Genomic DNA, 21,134 nt, shown 5'->3' on the forward strand with positions numbered 1-21,134 from the left:
ATTCAAAGAATATATTGGGAATACAAATACCCTCATTTCTTGCTACTGCCATATAGTGCCAGTTTCTGACTGGTAATTCAAAGAATATATTGGGGTTACGTGCACCCACAATTTTTACTACTGGTATACAGTGCCATTGTCTGACTGGGAATTCAAAGAATATATTGGGGTTATAAATACCCTCATTTCTTGCTACTGCCATATAGTGCCAGTTTCTGACTGGGAATTCAAAGAATATATTGGGGTTACGTGCACCCACAATTTTTACTACTGGTATACAGTGCCAATTTCTAACTAGGAATTCAAAATGCGCAAGGCTCCCGGAAAGGGACGTGGACGAGGCCGTGGGCGAGGTCGGGGGAATGGTTCTGGGGAGCAAGGTAGCAGTGAAGCCACAGGGCGTCCCGTGCCTACTCCTGTGGGACAGCAAGCATTGCGCCACTCCACAGTGCCAGGGTTGCTTGCCACATTAACTAAACTGCAGGGTACAAACCTTAGTAGGCCCGAGAACCAGGAACAGGTCTTGCAATGGCTGTCAGAGAACGCTTACAGCACATTGTCCAGCAGCCAGTCAGACTCTGCCTCCTCTCCTCCTATTACCCAACAGTCTTGTCTTCCTTCCTCCCAAAATTCCGAAGCTTTACAGAACAATAACCCAAACTGTCCCTGCTCCCCAGAGCTGTTCTCCGCTCCTTTCATTGTCCCTCAACCTGCCTCTCCACGTCACGATTCCACGAACCTAACAGAGGAGCATCTGTGTCCAGATGCTCAAACACTAGAGTCTCCTCCATCTCCGTTCGATTTGGTGGTGGATGACCAGCAACCCACCCTCATCGACGATGATGTGACGCAGTTGCCGTCAGGGCATCCAGTTGACCGGCGCATTGTGCGGGAGGAGGAGATGAGACAGGAGTTGGAAGAGGAAGTGGTGGATGATGAGGACACTGACCCGACCTGGACAGGGGGGATGTCAAGCGGGGAAAGTAGTGTGGATGTTGAGGCAGGTGCAGCACCAAAAAGGGTAGCTAGAGGCAGAGGCAGAGGTCAGCAGCTTAGGCGAAGCCAGGCCACACCCGGAATCTCCCAAGATGTTCCAGTTCGTACACAGCCCCGAAAAACTCCCACCTCGAGGGCACGTTTCTCGAAGGTGTGGAGTTTTTTCAAGGAATGCGCCGAGGACAGATATAGTGTTGTCTGCACAATTTGCCTCTCGAAATTGATTAGGGGCTCTGAGAAGAGCAACCTGTCCACCACTTCAATGCGCCGTCATTTGGAATCCAAGCACTGGAATCAGTGGCAGGCAGCAACGGCAGGACAAAGGCCGCCTGCCGTTCCTGCCACTGCCTCTGCCACTGCCTCTGCCACTGCCACTGCTGACTGTGCTGGCGATGCACTCCAGAGGACGAGCCAGGACACCACTTCATCTGCCTCCGCCACTTTGTTGACTTCTACCTCATCCTCCCCTGGTCCTGTCTTATCTCCTTCTCCTGCACCATCAAAGGCACCATCAGGCGTTTCTTTACAACAACCCACCATCTCTCAGACATTGGAGCGGCGGCAGAAATACACTGCTAACCACCCACACGCGCAAGCCTTGAACGCCAACATCGCTAAACTGCTGGCCCAGGAGATGTTGGCGTTCCGGCTTGTTGAAACTCCCGCCTTCCTGGACCTGATGGCAACTGCGGCACCTCGCTATGCCGTCCCTAGCCGTCACTACTTCTCCCGGTGTGCCGTCCCCGCCTTGCACCAGCACGTGTCACTCAACATCAGGCGGGCCCTTAGTTCCGCGCTTTGCACAAAGGTCCACTTGACCACCGACGCGTGGACAAGTGCATGCGGACAGGGACGCTACATTTCACTGACGGCACACTGGGTGAATGTAGTTGAGGCTGGGACTGCTTCCCAAACTGGCCCGGTGTACCTCGTCTCCCCGCCTAACATTCCTGGCAGGGACACGAGAAGAACACCCCCCTCCTCCTCCTCCTCTACCGCCTCCTCCTCCGCCACCGCCTCCTCCTCCGCCACCGCCTCCTCCTCCGCTGTTAGATTGACCCCAGCTACGAGTTGGAAACGTTGCAGCACTGGCGTTGGTAGACGTCAGCAGGCTGTGCTGAAGCTGATCAGCTTGGGGGACAGACAGCACACTGCCTCCGAGGTGAGGGATGCCCTCCTCGATGAGACGGCAATATGGTTTGAGCCGCTGCACCTGGGCCCAGGCATGGTCGTTTGTGATAACGGCCGGAACCTGGTAGCAGCTCTGGAGCTTGCCGGACTCCAACATGTTCCATGCCTGGCCCACGTCTTCAACCTAGTGGTGCAACGTTTCCTAAAGAGCTACCCCAATGTTCCAGAGCTACTGGTGAAAGTGCGGCGCATGTGCGCCCACTTTCGCAAGTCGACAGTAGCCGCTGCTAGCTTAAAATCTCTCCAGCAACGCCTGCATGTGCCACAACACCGGCTTTTGTGCGACGTCCCCACACGCTGGAACTCAACGTTTCAGATGTTGAATAGAGTGGTTGAGCAGCAGAGACCTTTGATGGAATACCAGCTACAAAACCCTAGGGTGCCACAAAGTCAGCTGCCTCAGTTTCACATCCATGAGTGGCCATGGATGAGAGACCTTTGTGACATCCTACGGGTCTTTGAGGAGTCCACAAGGAGGGTGAGCTCTGAGGATGCGATGGTGAGCCTTACAATCCCGCTCTTGTGTGTTCTGAGAGAATCCCTGATTGACATCAGGGATAACTCAGATCACACAGAGGAGTTAGGGATAGCATCCGATCCGTCACAGCTGGAGAGTAGGTCCACACATCTGTCCGCTTCACTGCGTTTAATGGAGGAGGAGGAGGAGGAGGAGGAGGAAGAAGAGTTGTCCGATGATGTGATGGTGATACAGGAGGCTTCCGGGCAACTTCGAATCGTCCCATTGTTGCAGCGCGGATGGGTAGACATGGAGGATGAGGAGGAAATGGAGATTGAACTTTCCGGTGGGGCCAGAGGAGTCATGCCAACTAACACTGTGGCAGACATGGCTGAGTTCATGTTGGGGTGCTTTACAACCGACAAGCGTATTGTCAAAATCATGGAGGACAACCAGTACTGGATCTTTGCTATCCTTGACCCCCGGTATAAAAACAACATCTCGTCTTTTATTCCGGTAGAGGGGAGGGCCAATCGCATCAATGCTTGCCACAGGCAATTGGTGCGGAATATGATGGAGATGTTTCCAGCATGTGACGTTGGCGGCAGGGAGGGCAGTTCCTCCAGTAGGCAACCAAGTTCTCACCGGTCCACACAAACGAGGGGCACACTGTCTAAGGTCTGGGACACCTTGATGGCACCCCCTCGCCAAAGTGCCGCCACGGAGGGTCCTAGTGTCACCAGGCGTGAGAAGTATAGGCGCATGTTGCGGGAATACCTTTCCGACCACAGCCCTGTCCTCTCCGACCCCTCTGCGCCCTACACGTATTGGGTGTCGAAGTTGGACCTGTGGCTTGAACTTGCCCTATATGCCTTGGAGGTGCTGTCCTGTCCTGCCGCCAGCGTCCTATCTGAGAGGGTGTTCAGTGCAGCCGGTGGCATCATCACTGACAAGCGCACCCGTCTGTCAGCTGAGAGTGCCGACCGGCTCACTTTGATAAAAATGAACCACCACTGGGTAGAGCCGTCATTTTTGTGCCCACCTGTGTAAAGCACCCCAACATGAAACTCCATGTCTGTACTCAACCTCTCCAATTCCTCCGCATCCTCATACTCATCCACCATAAGCGTTGCACAATTCTGCTAATACTAGGCTCCCTCCACCCTGATTTCCACCAACTCTGCTGGTTAGAGGCTCCCTCCACCATGAATTTGCCCAAACTGGGCTGTTTAGAGGCTCCCTCCACCATGAATTGGTCCAAACTGGGGTTTTTAGAGGCTCCCTCCACCATGAATTGGTCCAAACTGGGCTGTTTAGCGGCTCCCTCCACCATTAATTGGTCCAAACTGGGCTGGTTAGAGGCTCCCTCCACCATGAATTGGTCCAAACTGGGTTTTTTAGAGGCTCCCTCCACCATGAATTTGCCCAAACTGGGCTGTTTAGAGGCTCCCTCCACCATGAATTGGTCCAAACTGGGTTTTTTAGAGGCTCCCTCCACCATGAATTGGTCCAAACTGGGGTTTTTAGAGGCTCCCTCCACCATGAATTGGTCCAAACTGGGCTGTTTAGCGGCTCCCTCCACCATTAATTGGTCCAAACTGGGCTGGTTAGAGGCTCCCTCCACCATGAATGTGCCCAAACTGGGCTGTTTAGAGGCTCCCTCCACCATGAATTTGCCCAAACTGGGCTGGTTAGAGGCTCCCTCCACCATGAATTGGTCCAAACTGGGTTTTTTAGAGGCTCCCTCCATCATGAATTTGCCCACACTGGGCTGGTTAGAGGCTCCCTCCACCATGAATTGGTCCAAACTGGGTTTTTTAGAGGCTCCCTCCACCATGAATTTGCCCACACTGGGCTGGTTAGAGGCTCCCTCCACCATGAATTTCCCAAAACTTGGCTGTTTAGAGGCTCCCTCCACCATTAATTGGTCCAAACTGGGCTGGTTAGAGGCTCCCTCCACCATGAATTGGTCCAAACTTGGCTGTTTAGAGGCTCCCTCCACCATTAATTGGTCCAAACTGGGCTGGTTAGAGGCTCCCTCCACCATGAATTTGCCCAAACTGGGCTGTTTAGAGGCTCCCTCCACCATGAATTGGTCCAAACTGGGTTTTTTAGAGGCTCCCTCCACCATGAATTGGTCCAAACTGGGCTGTTTAGAGGCTCCCTCCACCATGAATTTGCCCAAACTGGGCTGGTTAGAGGCTCCCTCCACCATGAATTGGTCCAAACTGGGCTGGTTAGAGGCTCCCTCCACCATGAATTTGCCCAAACTGGGCTGTTTAGAGGCTCCCTCCACCATGAATTGGTCCAAACTGGGTTTTTTAGAGGCTCCCTCCACCATGAATTGGTCCAAACTGGGCTGTTTAGAGGCTCCCTCCACCATGAATTTGCCCAAACTGGGCTGTTTAGAGGCTCCCTCCACCATGAATTGGTCCAAACTGGGCTGTTTAGAGGCTCCCTCCACCATGAATTTGCCCAAACTGGGCTGGTTAGAGGCTCCCTCCACCATTAATTGGTCCAAACTGGGCTGGTTAGAGGCTCCCTCCACCATGAATTTGCCCAAACTGGGCTGTTTAGATGCTCCCTCCACCATGAATTTGCCCAAACTGGGCTGTTTAGAGGCTCCCTCCACCATGAATTTGCCCAAACTGGGCTGGTTAGAGGCTCCCTCCACCATGAATTTGCCCACACTGGGCTGGTTAGAGGCTCCCTCCACCATGAATTTCCCAAAACTTGGCTGTTTAGAGGCTCCCTCCACCATTAATTGGTCCAAACTGGGCTGGTTAGAGGCTCCCTCCACCATGAATTGGTCCAAACTGGGCTGGTTAGAGGCTCCCTCCACCATGAATTTGCCCAAACTGGGCTGTTTAGAGGCTCCCTCCACCATGAATTGGTCCAAACTGGGGTTTTTAGAGGCTCCCTCCACCATGAATTGGTCCAAACTTGGCTGTTTAGAGGCTCCCTCCACCATTAATTGGTCCAAACTGGGCTGGTTATAGGCTCCCTCCACCATGAATTGGTCCAAACTGGGTTTTTTAGAGGCTCCCTCCACCATGAATTGGTCCAAACTGGGGTTTTTAGAGGCTCCCTCCACCATGAATAGGTCCAAACTGGGCTGTTTAGCGGCTCCCTCCACCATTAATTGGTCCAAACTGGGCTGGTTAGAGGCTCCCTCCACCATGAATGTGCCCAAACTGGGCTGTTTAGAGGCTCCCTCCACCATGAATTTGCCCAAACTGGGCTGGTTAGAGGCTCCCTCCACCATGAATTGGTCCAAACTGGGGTTTTTAGAGGCTCCCTCCACCATGAATTTCCCAAAACTTGGCTGTTTAGAGGCTCCCTCCACCATTAATTGGTCCAAACTGGGCTGGTTAGAGGCTCCCTCCACCATGAATTGGTCCAAACTGGGCTGGTTAGAGGCTCCCTCCACCATGAATTTGCCCAAACTGGGCTGTTTAGAGGCTCCCTCCACCATGAATTGGTCCAAACTGGGGTGTTTAGAGGCTCCCTCCACCATGAATTTGCCCAAACTCTGCTGGTTAGAGGCTCAATCCACCCTGATTTTCAAAACAAATGTTGGTGCCAACCTCAACTTACTACAAGGGCCAAATTCACTGCTGGTGACAAGCTCTCCTCACTGCAAGTGCCAAATACACATGTTTCAAGGTGTTTTCCTACTGTCAGAGAGGTGGTATTGAGTGTGTAAAGTGTGTAGTTGTTAGGCAGTGATGTTGGGGTAATAGAGGGTCTTTGGTGTGTTAGATGCCCCCAGACATGCTTCCCCTGCTGTCCCAGTGTCATTCCAGAGGTGTTGGCATCATTTCCTGGGGTGTCATAGTGGACTTGGTGACCCTCCAGACACGGATTTGGGTTTCCCCCTTAACGAGTATCTGTTCCCCATAGACTATAATGGGGTTCGAAACCCGTTCGAACACACGAACATTGAGCGGCTGTTCGAATCGAATTTCGAACCTCGAACATTTTAGTGTTCGCTCATCTCTAGTTATCAATATCAGATTTGGGGGGGACGCACAGCATCCCCACATGTCATCTGTGGTGGCCAACAGATCTTTATAGTATACAGAGCTGGAAACAGACAGCTCTATATGCTGTGTAATGGGCAACACAATCTACAAGCCCAGCGTAGTTCCTATATTCATTAGTGAATTTCCAATAATCTATATACATTGGCATTGTGCTTTCCAATGGATGTTTGGCATGGACCAGATTTGTGTGTGGCCACAAAGCTTTAAGTAAGCCATTCTTATTGTGACATTCATTGCCAAGGTCTCTGGAAACAAATTCACATCCCATTTCAGAGGTAGCAGTCCAGTTCTGTGTGGTTGCATGCTTCATGGCCAAGCTAGTCATTTTCCTAGATGTTTCTTATTGAGAATAAAGCACAGTCACATTACCATTATTCTAGTCTGTTATTTTCATCCATCATAAGAGTAGGGAAACAGACACAAATGGAAATGACAAAAGGGTTTCTGGGCCTAAAATTGATTTTTCATACTGATCACCGATCCACAGGACCCAGCACAGATCAGCTCTTGCAGCAGCCTCCTGGTACTGGAAACTGTTGCAGTGGAAGAGCAGCGCTGCTTCTATTCAAGTCATAGGATTACTGCATCATTCCTATCCACTGTGTAGCGGTGGTTTTGGGGAATTGCAACCTCCCCTTTTACTTGAAACCCTATTCAAGTAAAAGTGGAGGCTGAAATTCCCCAAAACCACCAGAGCTGCCTGTGCACTTGAGCAGCTTCTAACACCCGGAGGCTACTGCAACTGCTGATTTCTATGGGATCTGTATGTCGGACTATCCTGTGGCTAGGTCATCAGTTTGATAAAATTAACTTGTCGCCGATAATCCCTTTAAGTTTATCCTTTTGCAGTAACTTTCTGCTGGATTTTTCTGAGACATTAGTGACCTGATAGAATGCATTATAATACCCCAATTTAATTTAGACTTTTTATGTTTATTATCTTTTTACATAGCATCTTCTCTCCACCACAGTTCTGCGCCTACAACTAGTTAACACCACAGAACTTCATCCACAATTCTGGCTGCTCCTAGAAAGTGTCTATACTCTGGATGACAGAAACATCCCAACTTAGCAGCTTACACTGGGTTCTCACCAGCGACTGGTCCTCCGTTCTGAGGTTTCCGTTTTCTGCAGACAGAAGACGGAAACCTGTCATGCTAAGTCCGGCCGTGAGCGCTGGTGAGCGTTTTATGCTCTCCACGGTGAAACCGTTTTTTTTTTTAAAACCGGACACTGAGTACTGCATGTCCGACCCTGTGTCCGGTTGAAAAAAAAAAACTGGTTTCGCCGCGGACAGCATAAAACGCTCACTGGCGCTCAAGGCCAGACACTTTTCAAAGCCATTCAAATGGGTGCTGGCAGATTTCCGTGTCCTGCCCTGTTTTGTGCAGGAAAAGGAAACCTGCAGAACGGAGTCCTGGGCGCAGGTGTGAACGAGCCTTATGTTGTGCTTCTGTAACAGTCAGAAAGTTCTTCTATTTTAAAGAGATAGCTTTCATGTTATACCGTTAAATGAGAATATTGTTCCATTGGACAACATAAAGTGACTTTGTTTATACCTGCAGGTCTGTGAAAGAACTGAAGATCATGATTTGGTTTACTCTGGTTCACTCGGTGCTCCTCGTCTGTCGAAGTCTATGTCGCTTACGGCAATCGCCAATCCACTTTCGGAGGGTGAGCATTTCCATCAGCCTCTTAGTCGTGTATATTCTATAACCTAATTTGTGGACACCGTTCTGAGGGCTTCTCTTTTACACAGAGATGTAGACAAAGCTGACACTGCTCATACAAATGAGTTGGCTAACCCTGGTTTCCCTAAGAGCGTTCACTTTTCTTACACTGGTCATACATGTTTTTTATTTTAATAAGAGAGACATAAGCCGTCAAACACATGTAATGGTGCTTACCTTTGGGGTAAAAAAAAAGGTTCAGACATGTTCTAATCTTACTTGATTGACATTCAGGCTTTCTGCATACACAAACATTTATGACCTAGTTAAGCTTTTAAAGGGCTAGTCCCGCTGAATAATAAGCTCAGAATGCTAAGTAATGCTCGTCTTACCAATCATGCCACATTTCTCAGTATCCGGTGATAACTTTCTGATGTGGACCAAAAAAAAAATTGTATTCTCACAGCTCACCAAACAGCCATGAAAGTATGAACAGACTCCAATGTTAGAGAATGATGCATGGAAAAATTCCCAGGACTCAAGGGGATATATATCACAAAAAAAACCTTTAAAATAAAATTCCAACATCAGAAAAAAAATAAGCTATGGGTAAGGGGTTGCACATGCCCTGAAACGCATAGGCTACTTACCAAATTTTTTTCATGAATCCGTGAATTTGGATTTTTTAATGCTTTTTACTCCATGATTTGGATTAAAAGTTAAATGTTATTTTTTTCTGATGCTGGAATTGTGACCATAACATCCAATCACAGGCTTTAACAGACACCACTGGGGTCACTCATTGCTGTCCAAATGTCCATCTCCAAATATTATTTCTGGAAGCCAGGATGCAAGCCTGGCAGGCAAATAAGATTGCTGTGGCTTTGGTATTGGTAAGTTTGAGTTGGACAACCCCTTTAAGTGAACTGTCCATTGCTCTTTGATGTCCTATCTACAGCTCATCTGTTTGAAAAGGCCACACCATTCAGGTGAGCGCTGTAGCCTCTGCCAAGCGTAGTACTGTATATTGTATAGGAGCTGGACTCTGTGTTGCTGCTCCGCTTCATTCACTTGAATAGGGTTGGGCTGCAAACAGATGATGTGATGAGTGAAAGTAGTCACTGGCCTGTGAGCGGTGATTACCCGAGTGTCACTGCCATATTGAGCAGCTGATCCGTGTGGGGCCTGAGTGTTAGACCCCACAATCCTAATGATAGGTTGTCAGTATCTTCTGTTAGTCCTAGGAAACCCCTTTAAAACACTCTTTCCATACTTTTAACTAGTGATGACAAATTCTATATGCCGCTTCATGAATATAACTAGACAAGCCCTAAAATCTATTAACTGTAAAGGTTATGCCTCGTAATTTGCCATCCTTTGGCCTCTAACAAGAAATGTATGCATCCATTCTTAAACCTACAATGCACGTCTGTTTCTCACGACCATGTTTAATTTCCCATTTCAACCATTTTGTTTTTTCCGCATTCTGTCTTCATTACTAACAGAGTTACTGTTGTCCACAATTTCAGAAAAAATATTCATTTTTCATTGTTTTATTTATTATTAAGACAGACGTAGAAACTTTAAAGTGGGTTATAAAGGAGCACAGAACAATATAAAGCCTTCTATATAGATGTATAGCAATATATAATCCAGGATCAATATCCACAAAGTCCTAGAGGATGAAGTATTCTCCATCATATAATAATACTGGAATATGTTTTCTAATAGCACTTTGTTGTGTCGTTCCTCTGTTATTGCTCTAAGAAATTTCTGAATGAACACTGGATATTGCCATTGTACTAGTCATAGGTGTGTGTCCTTACATAGTCAGCCCTGCTGGCTCTAATTGGAGATTGTCAGGCTGTAAATGGACATGCCCTTTAAAACGGTAGCGCCCTGTTGTCAATTTATTCAGAAATTTCTAGTAGGAGTAAAAGGAGTATAAGACAAGATGCTCAAGAATTGTTCTATTATCGGGCATACAGGGATTTAGTTACAGACATGTTTGCAGAACAGACAGCTTCTATTTAATTGTCTCTGCAGTCCCCAATGAAATCAATGGGGTGTCCCGTGTAATGTCCAGATATTCTTAGTAGCCGCTCCCCACTTTGACTAGTAGGTTAGGTCCTTTAATATAAAATGGGTTTGCAAATCACTTTAATTCTTAGGTGGGAGACAATTGATATTTTAGTTGGCACCTGCCCCTGGATGTAAGTTGGTGCTATGATGTTCATATTCCTCAGACCGCACCTCTGCTTCTGCCGCCCATTCTTTGTTTTTCTTGCTTACTATGAACGTGCATGCTCTAACATCTGCTGTTAACCCACTTCTCAGTCCAGGCTCGGATACAACCAAAGAGGCGAATATCCTTCTCCTTCAGCATCTCTCCGCTTATACCTAAGTCTAAACATGTTTTTTCTATTGGCACCTCGTCCAGTGAGGACGAGTCAGATAGTAAGTAAATGCTTCTGCTGCCGTACTCAGTGTTTGCCTTCACTCTCCCAACACTGTGGTGTAATGTCTGTGTGCTTTGCTCGCTCATGTATCATCTCTTGTGGTTTATTTCTGCTTGCTTTCCACTTCATGTGTGGTTTTCCTTTGACACTTGTGGGGTCCTTGATGTTTTTAGATATTTCTATGTATACATGTCCTGATATGGTGGAACACTGTCTCGCTTCTCTGCCCTATTCCTTATTGTGGACTGTGTTTCGTAGGCTCCGCACACTGAACTGCTGGCCTTGTAGAACCTCTATTTTGCTAGATATGGAAAATGGTCAGTGACCACCAATTTTTCATTGTGGAAAGTTTGCTCACAATATTCCAATTCCGTCCATGTGAGACCTGAAGATGGGATAGTGGAGTTGGGGCTGCAATTACTGTTGATGTTGTTATGCCTTTTACTCTGCATTGTTTGGTTATTTTCAGTGAAAAAGGTATATTGTGCTCAAACTGAAATGTTTTTGACACAGTGCAAAGGAGAGAAACCATTTTGCTTTCTTTTTGTTTGCTTTTTTATATGCACTAGCTTCTCTCAGTGTCCCCAGCCACTGTTTATGACACAATATAACTATGCAGTGTACCAGCACATAAAGTCCTTTTAACTGGTAGCACGCTTCTGAGTTCACGCTATCGGATTACAAGTGTTCTGTGAAGAATATGTCATCTACTTATTAATACATCTTTTTTTTTATCATCATTTTGCATTTGTTGCAGGCTCGAGGCCGTTAAATAGTGGCAGCAATTCTTTGGCACACAGGTAATGACTTGTTACTGATTCTTGTTTCTTTTCTTTTCTTTTTTTTTTTTTTTTTTTTTTTAATTTATATCACAAAATGATTTGCACATCTTCTGGGGTAAAAACCTAATGTCGATATGTTGTCTATGAGTAAATATTTTTTATACCTGTTTGGTTCACTCATGCCGTTATGTAAAATGAACAGTTTCTTATACTTTCTAGAACAGGTTTTTTTTGTTTTTTTTTCCTTTTGCTGGATCCCTATGGTTTACACCATATTTACTCCCTTTTTATTATAATGCAGTCATTTTGTAGATTAAAAAAGATACCGCTATCTATGTAAAAAAAAAAAAAAAAAAATTACTCTGACCAGTTTATATTCACATATGGCTTATGAACAAGGCCACTGCAAAATGTCTGTCTTGCATGAGAATTTTGATGCAGGCTTCTTTGGACTTAACACTATGCCAATAAACTACAATAGAGGCATACCTTGGCGTTTCTGGGCCCCAATGTAAAATCTGTTACCCACTTTTGCCATTGTGAATGCTGCTATATATGCTGCAGAGGGATCTTTGGGGCCCCTTCAGGGTGCAGGGAACAGTAGCGACCACTACCGCTGTACCCTGTAGGAACTACACCTCTGAACTGCAGACTAGCTTATGATATACATACACGTGTTTTTTTTTTTCCAATAATGTATTGGAAATTTCCAAGAATGTTTTGATTTCTTCTTCTAATACTGTTTAAAATAATTAAAATTCCTCTCAATAATAATAATTACTAAATAAGGTTTCTTCTCACCTATTCTAGTATATCCGAGGAATGTAACAACCAGTTGCCACCGAGCCCATCTCAGAAGGACCTAGAGGGCAAAGGTGCAACTAAAGTAAGCCGCACATTCAGTTACATCCGGAATAAAATGTCCAGTGGCAAGAAAACAAAGGTGAGTGACTTTAACCAAGGAGTTTGCCTTCTTTCATCCTGAGATATATTGGCTGTGTTTTGTTTGATTTTTCTCCTTGTAAGTTTACTAAATGATACACTGGAGAGGTATATGTAACATTTTTACCTAAATTTGCATTTGCATCCTAAGGTTGTTTAAAATGTAGCTAATTTTTTTAATGTTTGCCCATAGTGCAGGGGAAGGGAAATAACTTAGCAAGAAAAGTGCCTGTGCCTTTTACGTATTAGCCATGTTTTCTCGTACTCCATACATAAGTAGTGTCACGGCTCTATGGAGGGGGAGGGAGGAAAAGAGGAAGAGGAGAGACAGGGATAGAGGCCGCCTACAGCATTAAATGAGTCATTTCTGTCAGGAGAAGGCTGTATAGTAATTCCCGATGCACAGCTGTGTTGTGAAGAACAACTTCTCTATATGTTATTGATGTCTCCCTGTTTGAGCAGCGCTCCTTTTCCTCCTCCTCACCCTGTTACATTAAAGGGGTTTTCCAGGCAAAAAAAATTATTTTTTAAAAAGGTCTGTTATTAACCAGTTGATAGCACTTAGTGCACCCTAATACGCTTTGCAGTGTTTTGAGTGATTTCTGACTCTCTCTCTCTGGTGTCCTCTGCATTTGTTTACATGGGTAGCTTCCTGCTGTTTTAGCCTACAACTACCATAATGCATTGCAGTTCACTCAGATCCCCTCTCGCTTCATCCCCCACCCCCTTCCCTTTCCCCACCTAGGCCGTTGACTACAAGCCTGATGTACCTACCTACTAACTCAGGCCCCATCCCATGATACTTGCCTGTCTTGTCGTCCTGGAGATGACTTTGAGGTGCCCCCTCTTCTCCCCACACCTGGGATTCGGAAATGGCGCCTGCACAATAGAATGCTGCTTCTTTTTTGCTTCTGCAGGCGTTCTATTGCGCAGGCTCATTTGTGAAGGAAACGATGGGCAGAGAGGAAGGTCAGCGGTGAGCGTTGATGAGTATGTGGGAGTCAGGGGAGAGTAGCGTACTGGTGGCATCCTGTATTTGGAAACAGAAATGGGGCATCGCCAAGAAATCAGGAAATGTATGTTACAAAGTTTATCGTTCCCTGAACTGTGGATTTCTGGAAAAAAGTTTTGTCACACTTTAAATAGTACCCCCAACACCCCACTTTGCTTCTCCTCTCCTTAAGCTGGCCACCAGTGCACACTTTCGGGCATAGTTTGTGTAAGCCAACGTCTTTTCAGGCAGGGGCAAGACTGAATTTGCCAGGATTGTTTCAAAATATTCAGGACATTTCTCCCAAATTTTCAACCAATGGTAGTTATGATTCTGGGATATTCAACTTTTAGACACATGACTTATGTATGCCATAAAATGTCTACCTTTGGAACCTTGACCTATAAGAAAGAAAGTGGTCTGTTACACCAGGGCAGATCATCACATCCAGGAGTAGAATTCTGGAAGAGGCACACGCAGCCCCCTCCATACAAATCAATGGGAGTAATGGAAAATGTGTGGCCATGCCATGAATGTTATGAGGAAAACCTTTTAGTAAAGAATTCTTAGATCTGTTCCTCCAGCTGTTTCTCTTGGAAAGGCACATACAGCATTTTTTGGATGTTTTTATACTGTATAATTTTTTTTCATGGAGCCGGTGGAAAATAAAAACTGCAGAAAAACGACCTTGTATTTTATGTGCTTGTATGTTCATTTTATTTTCAGTGAAGCAATTGACTAATGTTAACCTATGCTAAGCGCCCATGCACACGGCTGTAATGCTGCATCCATAGACTTGTATCAGGCCCCATAAACCAATTGGTAGCAAACATTGCTTTGCAATGTGATCTGTGGTTGCAAATATGAAAAATAAACCTGTAATGAACTGTTACACACAATATGGTGGTATAGTATAAAGCAGCAGGGACCAATGTACCAGTGTACAGCCATACTGCATACTGGGTGGTGCTAATCCATCCTGTGTGATGTCTCTGTTTGTATTGCTGGAGCACACATTGTGTACCACTAATATTATTGTATGTAGCATATTCCTTCGCACACCTCCCACACATCTACAAACAGGGAAGGATGTTGAGTATGGACATGTTGTATTTGTTTTTATCTAGCCGCAGATGGCAATTATGCAAGCCAAGCCAGTTCTCTTTTTTTTTTCCCTCTGACACTTTAAGTAGCCATCCCTTCTGTGCGAAGTCTGCAAACAAATCTTCCTAGCGGGGAAGCAGGCGTGTTCCACTGGACGTCTGATAGAGAGACGAGGAGAGCGGCGTGCACTATTAAATATAGATCAGCAATGTTTAGCCTCTCGCTAAACAACTGAGACAAGAAAAAGAAAATGCCTCAAGGTTTATTTTTTCCTGTAGCTTTATTAATCCACAATGACAGGAAGTGACAGATGAGCTTTTTACGTCTCTGTCTAAGCATGTCGGGCCATGTCAGATGCAGTTTGCTCTGCCTTGTGAATCTGTAGACTGAACTAGTAGACAGCCGTTCACACCCCTCATTTCAGTAATGGCTGCAGCTTTCTGTGCAAGTCTTAAAGGGACATATGTAGTGATATACAGAACTCTTACAGCTGCATTGGAAAGAATGGCGCTTAGATCTTCGCCACTTTTACTGAAAATGATCAGAATTAAGGGTGATGTGGCTTATGGATAGGACTCAGTGCAATGTGATTGGTCGCTCTGAGCGTCTAGTCTACTTTATCGTGGCACCAGTTATAAAAAATAAATTGTTCTAGTGCCTTTTTCTGATTTTTTTTTTTTTTTTTTTTTTAACTAAATGCAGAAATAAGCAATGCACAATTCACTTTTTTCATATGTCTTTCCATTGGTGAGACTATAATGGACGGGGTCTTGCCTACTGATTTTTATTGTAGACAGAACTGTGAGGGGAACATTGGTGCTGGAGCAGGCCGTATTCTATTTCTAGACAAAGTAGTCTAAACCTGCATGTACACAATAGATTAACGTCAGCAGAACCTGGCAAATGTGGCGGACTATACCGTATATGGGGGGTGCTCTGATGTCACGGTAAAGAAGACCTGGCTTGAGTCAGTCTTGTGAAGTAGCTGATCTGCAGGGAAATCTGGTGCCAAACCCCTGCAAATCTACGGTAATATTGATGATCTATCCAAAGCACAGACCTCTTTGTCTTTCCCCAAATGTATTTTTCACACCGGCACTTCACAAAAACTTACAACCCTCCATTTAGCAGAACGTATATTGGTTTCTCTGAAATCTTTCATTAGAAGTAAAGTAGAAAATATTACCATACTTGTGGGTTATTAAAAAGCAGAAGTCAGGTTTTTTTGTTTTTTTTTCAACTTCCTTCCTTACTGTGACTTGCCTCCAGCTTCTAGAAGACTACAGCAATCATCAGACTGCTGCTATGTCTGTGCCTTCTTATTAGCGCCCCCCTCCTGTATATGTGGGGGATAGTCCAGGTGCAGGATGCCGTGGAGTAAATTTATTGAAGTGCCACAAATTAGGATAAGATATGTAGGATCCTGGTATGGCGAGGTAAGGGCGGACCTCTCTGTGTTTGTCTAGTGCTGCCTGTCTGAGATTTTCTCACTGTTGTTAATCTGTATATCGTGCAATAGTTAGATGAGTGTTTCCATATTTTCTTCTATATTTGTGAATTACTGTCCTGAACGCTTCTTGGCAGTTTGGTAGAAATGTTATTGGCATGTTCTATTATCTTGCATAGGTGAAGATAGAAATCTTTGCCTGTATCTTTTTTTTTTTTTTTTTGTCCTCAGTCCGTGCTTCCCAACCATGGTTTCCAGGTATATTGGGGTTCTCTGAGCCCAAAAACTTCAACTTGAAGCCCTGAAACTATTGCAGTAGAGAAGGCGAACTGATTTCAGCTTACTCTGAAGCTTGGCAAAGCCGTACATATGTAAGCCATACATATAGCAGAGCTAAATGAGGTTCCAACACCTGGCGCCCCCACAGGTCAGCTCATGGAAGGTACTGTGGCCTCTCATGTACAACAATACGCTGTGCATGGTATATTAGGTCCATCCCATTGAGCTGCAGGAGGATCGTGTCACAAACCTGTGATGTGAACAGTGTCATGGCCCTCTCAATCAGCTTATTATTGGGGTACCAAGTTGGTGGACCCCCAGTGATGTTATATTTATTATCTATTCTGAGGGTAGGCCACTGATATAAAAACCAGAAATAGTTTAATACCAAATGTGTAAAAGTGCTACCATATACATATATACAGCCTTGGCATATACAATATGAATAATGCTTCTGTGACTTCTGGACATGCTAAAATGCTCATTTTGTCATTGTATTGACTGCTAGAAAGAGAGCCATGTGAACATGTCCTTACATTCCTGCATAGCACTTTTCTGCAGTTTTTGTTTCTCCTTAGAAAGCCTTCTGTACAACATGTGGCCGCTCCATCAGATGGCACTGTGCACCCATTACAGACTTTTAGGAAAACTTGCTGATGTTTTATACTGTACACTGTATATGCTCAGATATACTGATCGATGTACGGCTTTTGTTTGTTAGCACATGGTGTATTTTTAATTCTTACTGTTCCTCAGGAAAAGGACAAGGATAAGATAAAGGAGAAAGAAAAGGAGACCAATGAAAAGGGAAAAGAGAAGCACAAAAGTAACGGGCATGTATTTGTCACTGCTGCCATGATGGATAATCTAACGTGCAAGAGCTGTGACAAGGCTTTCACCAAGAAACCTGGTTATGTCTGTCAAGGTAAGTAGCAAGATGTTTATACCGCTTGTCTCTTAGTGCTGTTTTGAAGGAAATGGTTTCACAACACACTCATGAGTAGGCATTTCCCTTTTATTGTTCGATTAGGACAGCACATGTCTTTTAAAGGGAATCTGTCACCAGTCTCCCTATTTGAGAGCAGCATAAAGTATGATAAGGAGACTGAAAAAACAGATTCCAGTGGTGGGCTACTTACTGTAGTAGAAACAGGCAGGAGTTCTTGCAATATCGTACATGCTGTCCTCAGTGGTGGGAGCCAGCAGCTCATGAATCCTGATTGACAGATTTCTCCCTTCTGTGCAGTATAGGGAAAATGCTTTCAATCAGTAGAGGGAGCAGCCGCTCAAGAATAGGAGGGCCATGCCCCTGCTATAGCAGATGAGAGGTAACTTTATGAAAATGTCAAGAAAATAATTCCATCCTACAACTCTGTCATTTATGCTGTCCTCAGATATGGCAGCTGACACCTAATCACCGACTCCCTTTAAATAGTGAGCAGCCATGATGTGTGCATTTTCAGAATTCAGCTCAGCAATTCGTGCCTGATGGGGAGAACGAGGTGAATGCACTTTTTGGATGGAGAGGACAAGTGCATATTATGCAGTTCCTTGTACACCTTGTTCTCCTCCTTGTTTTTAAGATCTTGGGTCGCTGTTGGTTAATGCAAACTGCCTTGCTTGGAACCAGTCTGAATACCAGTCCTAATCTGAGATGTGGATACATATGTGTCCAGTCTAAGTCTGGTTCACATCTACATTCAGTATTCCATTTGGAGAGTCCGCTTGGGGAACCCCCCCCCCCCAACTGAATTCCGAACACATTAAAAAAGTAGTTAGCTAAGAGAGCGCACAGACCCCATAGACTATAATGGGGTCCTTGTGTTTTTTGTGAGGTATCCACACGAACCATGCGGAGAGAAAAGTACTGAAAGTACCACTTTTCTCTCCGCATGATTCGTGTGGAAAACACACGGACTCATTTTAGTCTATGGGGTCCGTGTTCTTTCTGAAGCTAACCGCTTTTTAATGCCTTTGGTATTCCATTTGGTGGGTCCCCAAGCGGACTCCCCGAATGGAACACTGAACGCAGATGTGAACCAGGCTTAAAGAGGACCTTTCACCATTTTGCCTACAGGCAGTTCTATATACTGCCGGAAAGCTGACAGTGCACGGAGTTCAGCGCACTGTTGGCTTTCCCGATCTGTGCCCCGGGTAAAGCGCTATCGGTCCCGGTACCGTAGCGCTTTATAGTCAGAAGGGCGTTTCTGACACTTAGCCAGGGATGCCCTTCTGCCCAGCAGCGCCTATCGCGCTGTACTGTGGAGCGGAGAGGAACGCCCCCTCCCTCTCCTGATAATACTCATCTATGGACGAGCACTGTGAGCAGAGGGAGGGGGCGTTCCTACCCGCTCACACAGTACAGTGCGATAGGCGCTGCTGGGCAGAAGGGCGTCCCTGGCTAAGTGTCAGAAACGCTCTTCTGACTGTAAAGAGCTACCGTACCGGGACCGATAGCGCTTTAGCCGGGGCACAGATCGGGAAAGCCGACAGTGCGCTGAATTCAGCGCACTGTCAGCTTTCCAGCAGTATATAACACTGCATGTGCCCAATCTGATGAAAGGTCCTCTTTAAGTAAAGCTCTGTGAGCTAAATACATCAGCTCAATGCTGTTACAATGTATCAAAGCTTAGATACAACGGGCGTTTAGTGCATTGACTACACCTGAAACAAGTGTATGTGCAGCTGTTCATAGCGGTGTGTGGTGCATACTGTATATAAATAGACATACTGTGCATATATTGATATACTTCTGGATATTTGTTTGTAGTATTCATCCGCAGGGTGACTGACTAGTGATTCACACTCTCCCATGTTCAGTAACCGTCTGTACAAATAAATACAGGTGCGGGACAGGTTTGGTTAGACTTATGTAACTGGTACTTGGATAGAGGTTTGGAAACAGTGACCTTTGTTTAATGAGGTTGTTTTTGTGCTTCGCATTTACCAGGTTATTAGACTGAATTCACATGTAGTATATTTAAAGAATTTATGTAGTTGAAAAATCCATTCTATTGGAGTTGAAGGCAATAGGAAGGTTAGCACGATTAGCCCTGTCCATTAGAACAGATGATCCGTTTATTCCTATTTTTATTAAAGTGCTTCAGTGGTCTATAGAGGAAGCTGCTTTACGTTTGATAGGATCTTCTTGATGCCACGTAGTGATCTTCACGTATGATGGATGGCTGCAACTAAAACTGTGCGGTATTATGAGAGTCAAAATGTTGCTCAAAGAAATTGCAAGATAACAGTCCAGTCCATAGAAGGCAGTGGAATTGCTTTATATTTGTGACTTAATGTTACACTTTTTTGCACAAATCATCAAACGCTGAGAATTTTAGCAGAGTTGCACAGTAGTGTACAAAGCTGTGGGCTCTGAGGGGCCTATGCCAAGGGCCTGCAGATCACTATCATAGAAATAAATGGCCTGCACCCCTAATCCGCAGTCCGTGTTATACTGGGGGACAATCTTTCCCAGCAGTTGTCGCCTCTAGTTCACCTGTGGCTTGCAGATAGTGTTTTCTGTATTTTTAACCATTTACGTCTAGACCTGGGTCTTAAGAATGTAATAATCTTTTGAGTGATTTTATGCATATACCTCATAAATGTTTATAGTAGAAACTTGCAGTACTAGTCCATTTAAAGTATATAGAGAATATTTTTGTTCAGAAGCTGAAAATCTGTGCAAACCTAAGAGTCCATTCACATGGAGGAAAATGATGTGGAATTTTGTGTGGAAAAAATAAGCCTCCCATTGACTTCATTGGGTTCCTTTTTCTGCTAGCAAGACCCCCACATCAATAGGATGGCTGTGTAATGTAAGACAAGGCTGTATCTTATTGTAGGTAGATAAGTGGTACGTGTATGATTGTATGTCCGGCTGCCCTCAGTGGCTACTAGTGAGAAGCTTGGCTACTCTCAGGATATATATGGGCAGTATGAGGTGGGTAGTTAGCTGCGATCGCTCAGGAGGGTGTCCACACCACATTTCCTGTTTAAGTCCTGTAAAGAAATGTTTAGATTTCACATCAGGTCTTAGTCAGAGAACGTGGTGAAATTGATGTTCTATTTCCGGATCTGATAACGAGTAGGTGGCTTTGTTCGTGACAAATCTGTGTTTTGGTGAGTGGAAATCCCTGTGTTTCTGTGGAATCATGTGCATTCCATTATGTGTATACATGTCAGCACTGCGCTCCTCCTCCTGTGATGGCGGTGTAAGGAATGTAATAGTCTCTGCCGCTGTACACCCAGCCGCAGTCACAGGTACCCAGACCCTGGAGAGAAATGCGGCAGGATCAAGTCTGTGAGGCGAGTAAGTGCTGGGGTCGTCTAGTCACTGCACATAAAACGCTTCTTTCATTATTTACGTTGGACTTTTTTTATTATGTCTGTTTTATTTCTCTAGAAATTGTTAGTAACAAAGTGCTCATGTTTCATAGAAGTTTCTGAACTAGTAGCATAGCCAAGTGTTTCTTGAGACGTTGCATTGTAGTATGGTCTCTCCATATGTTATCTGTGGTCCTCCATAAGATTGGGATGTTTGGTTTATTCCCACAGTACAGAGTCTGCTCTGCTACATGGTTAGTAGTCGCTGTGTGTGTGAGAGGAGAGTGGACATATCTCTGTAGGTAAATCTTCTGGAGATCAAACACACATGGAATATTACCACCACAATACTGACTCCATAGTAAGTCGGGTGCTGCTGTGGTGTGTGTTTGGCGGTAGGTTCGCTGTCTTGGAGCTTTTGGGCATTCCTGATTTTCACTGTTG

The 21,134-nt window shown here is 45.2% G+C and overlaps 1 protein-coding gene across 8 annotated transcripts in view; it reads left to right on the top strand.

Annotated features, from left to right (window-relative positions):
* The window catches only part of AKAP13 (A-kinase anchoring protein 13), a 177,184-nt gene that overhangs the window by 131,112 nt on the left and 24,938 nt on the right, over positions 1-21,134 (top strand). For 7 of the 8 annotated variants that reach the window (XM_075273246.1, XM_075273241.1, XM_075273248.1 and 4 more), the window contains 5 exons: positions 8,256-8,364; positions 10,698-10,817; positions 11,577-11,619; positions 12,412-12,544; positions 17,121-17,289. In XM_075273246.1, the coding sequence (XP_075129347.1) occupies positions 8,256-8,364; positions 10,698-10,817; positions 11,577-11,619; positions 12,412-12,544; positions 17,121-17,289 (574 nt within the window). The remainder of the gene's footprint in view (positions 1-8,255; positions 8,365-10,697; positions 10,818-11,576; positions 11,620-12,411; positions 12,545-17,120; positions 17,290-21,134) is intronic. The other variant, XM_075273249.1, reaches the window with a different exon arrangement.

Source organism: Leptodactylus fuscus, chromosome 5 (genome assembly GCF_031893055.1).
Source record: "Leptodactylus fuscus isolate aLepFus1 chromosome 5, aLepFus1.hap2, whole genome shotgun sequence".
Classification (NCBI taxonomy): Eukaryota; Metazoa; Chordata; class Amphibia; order Anura; family Leptodactylidae; genus Leptodactylus; species Leptodactylus fuscus.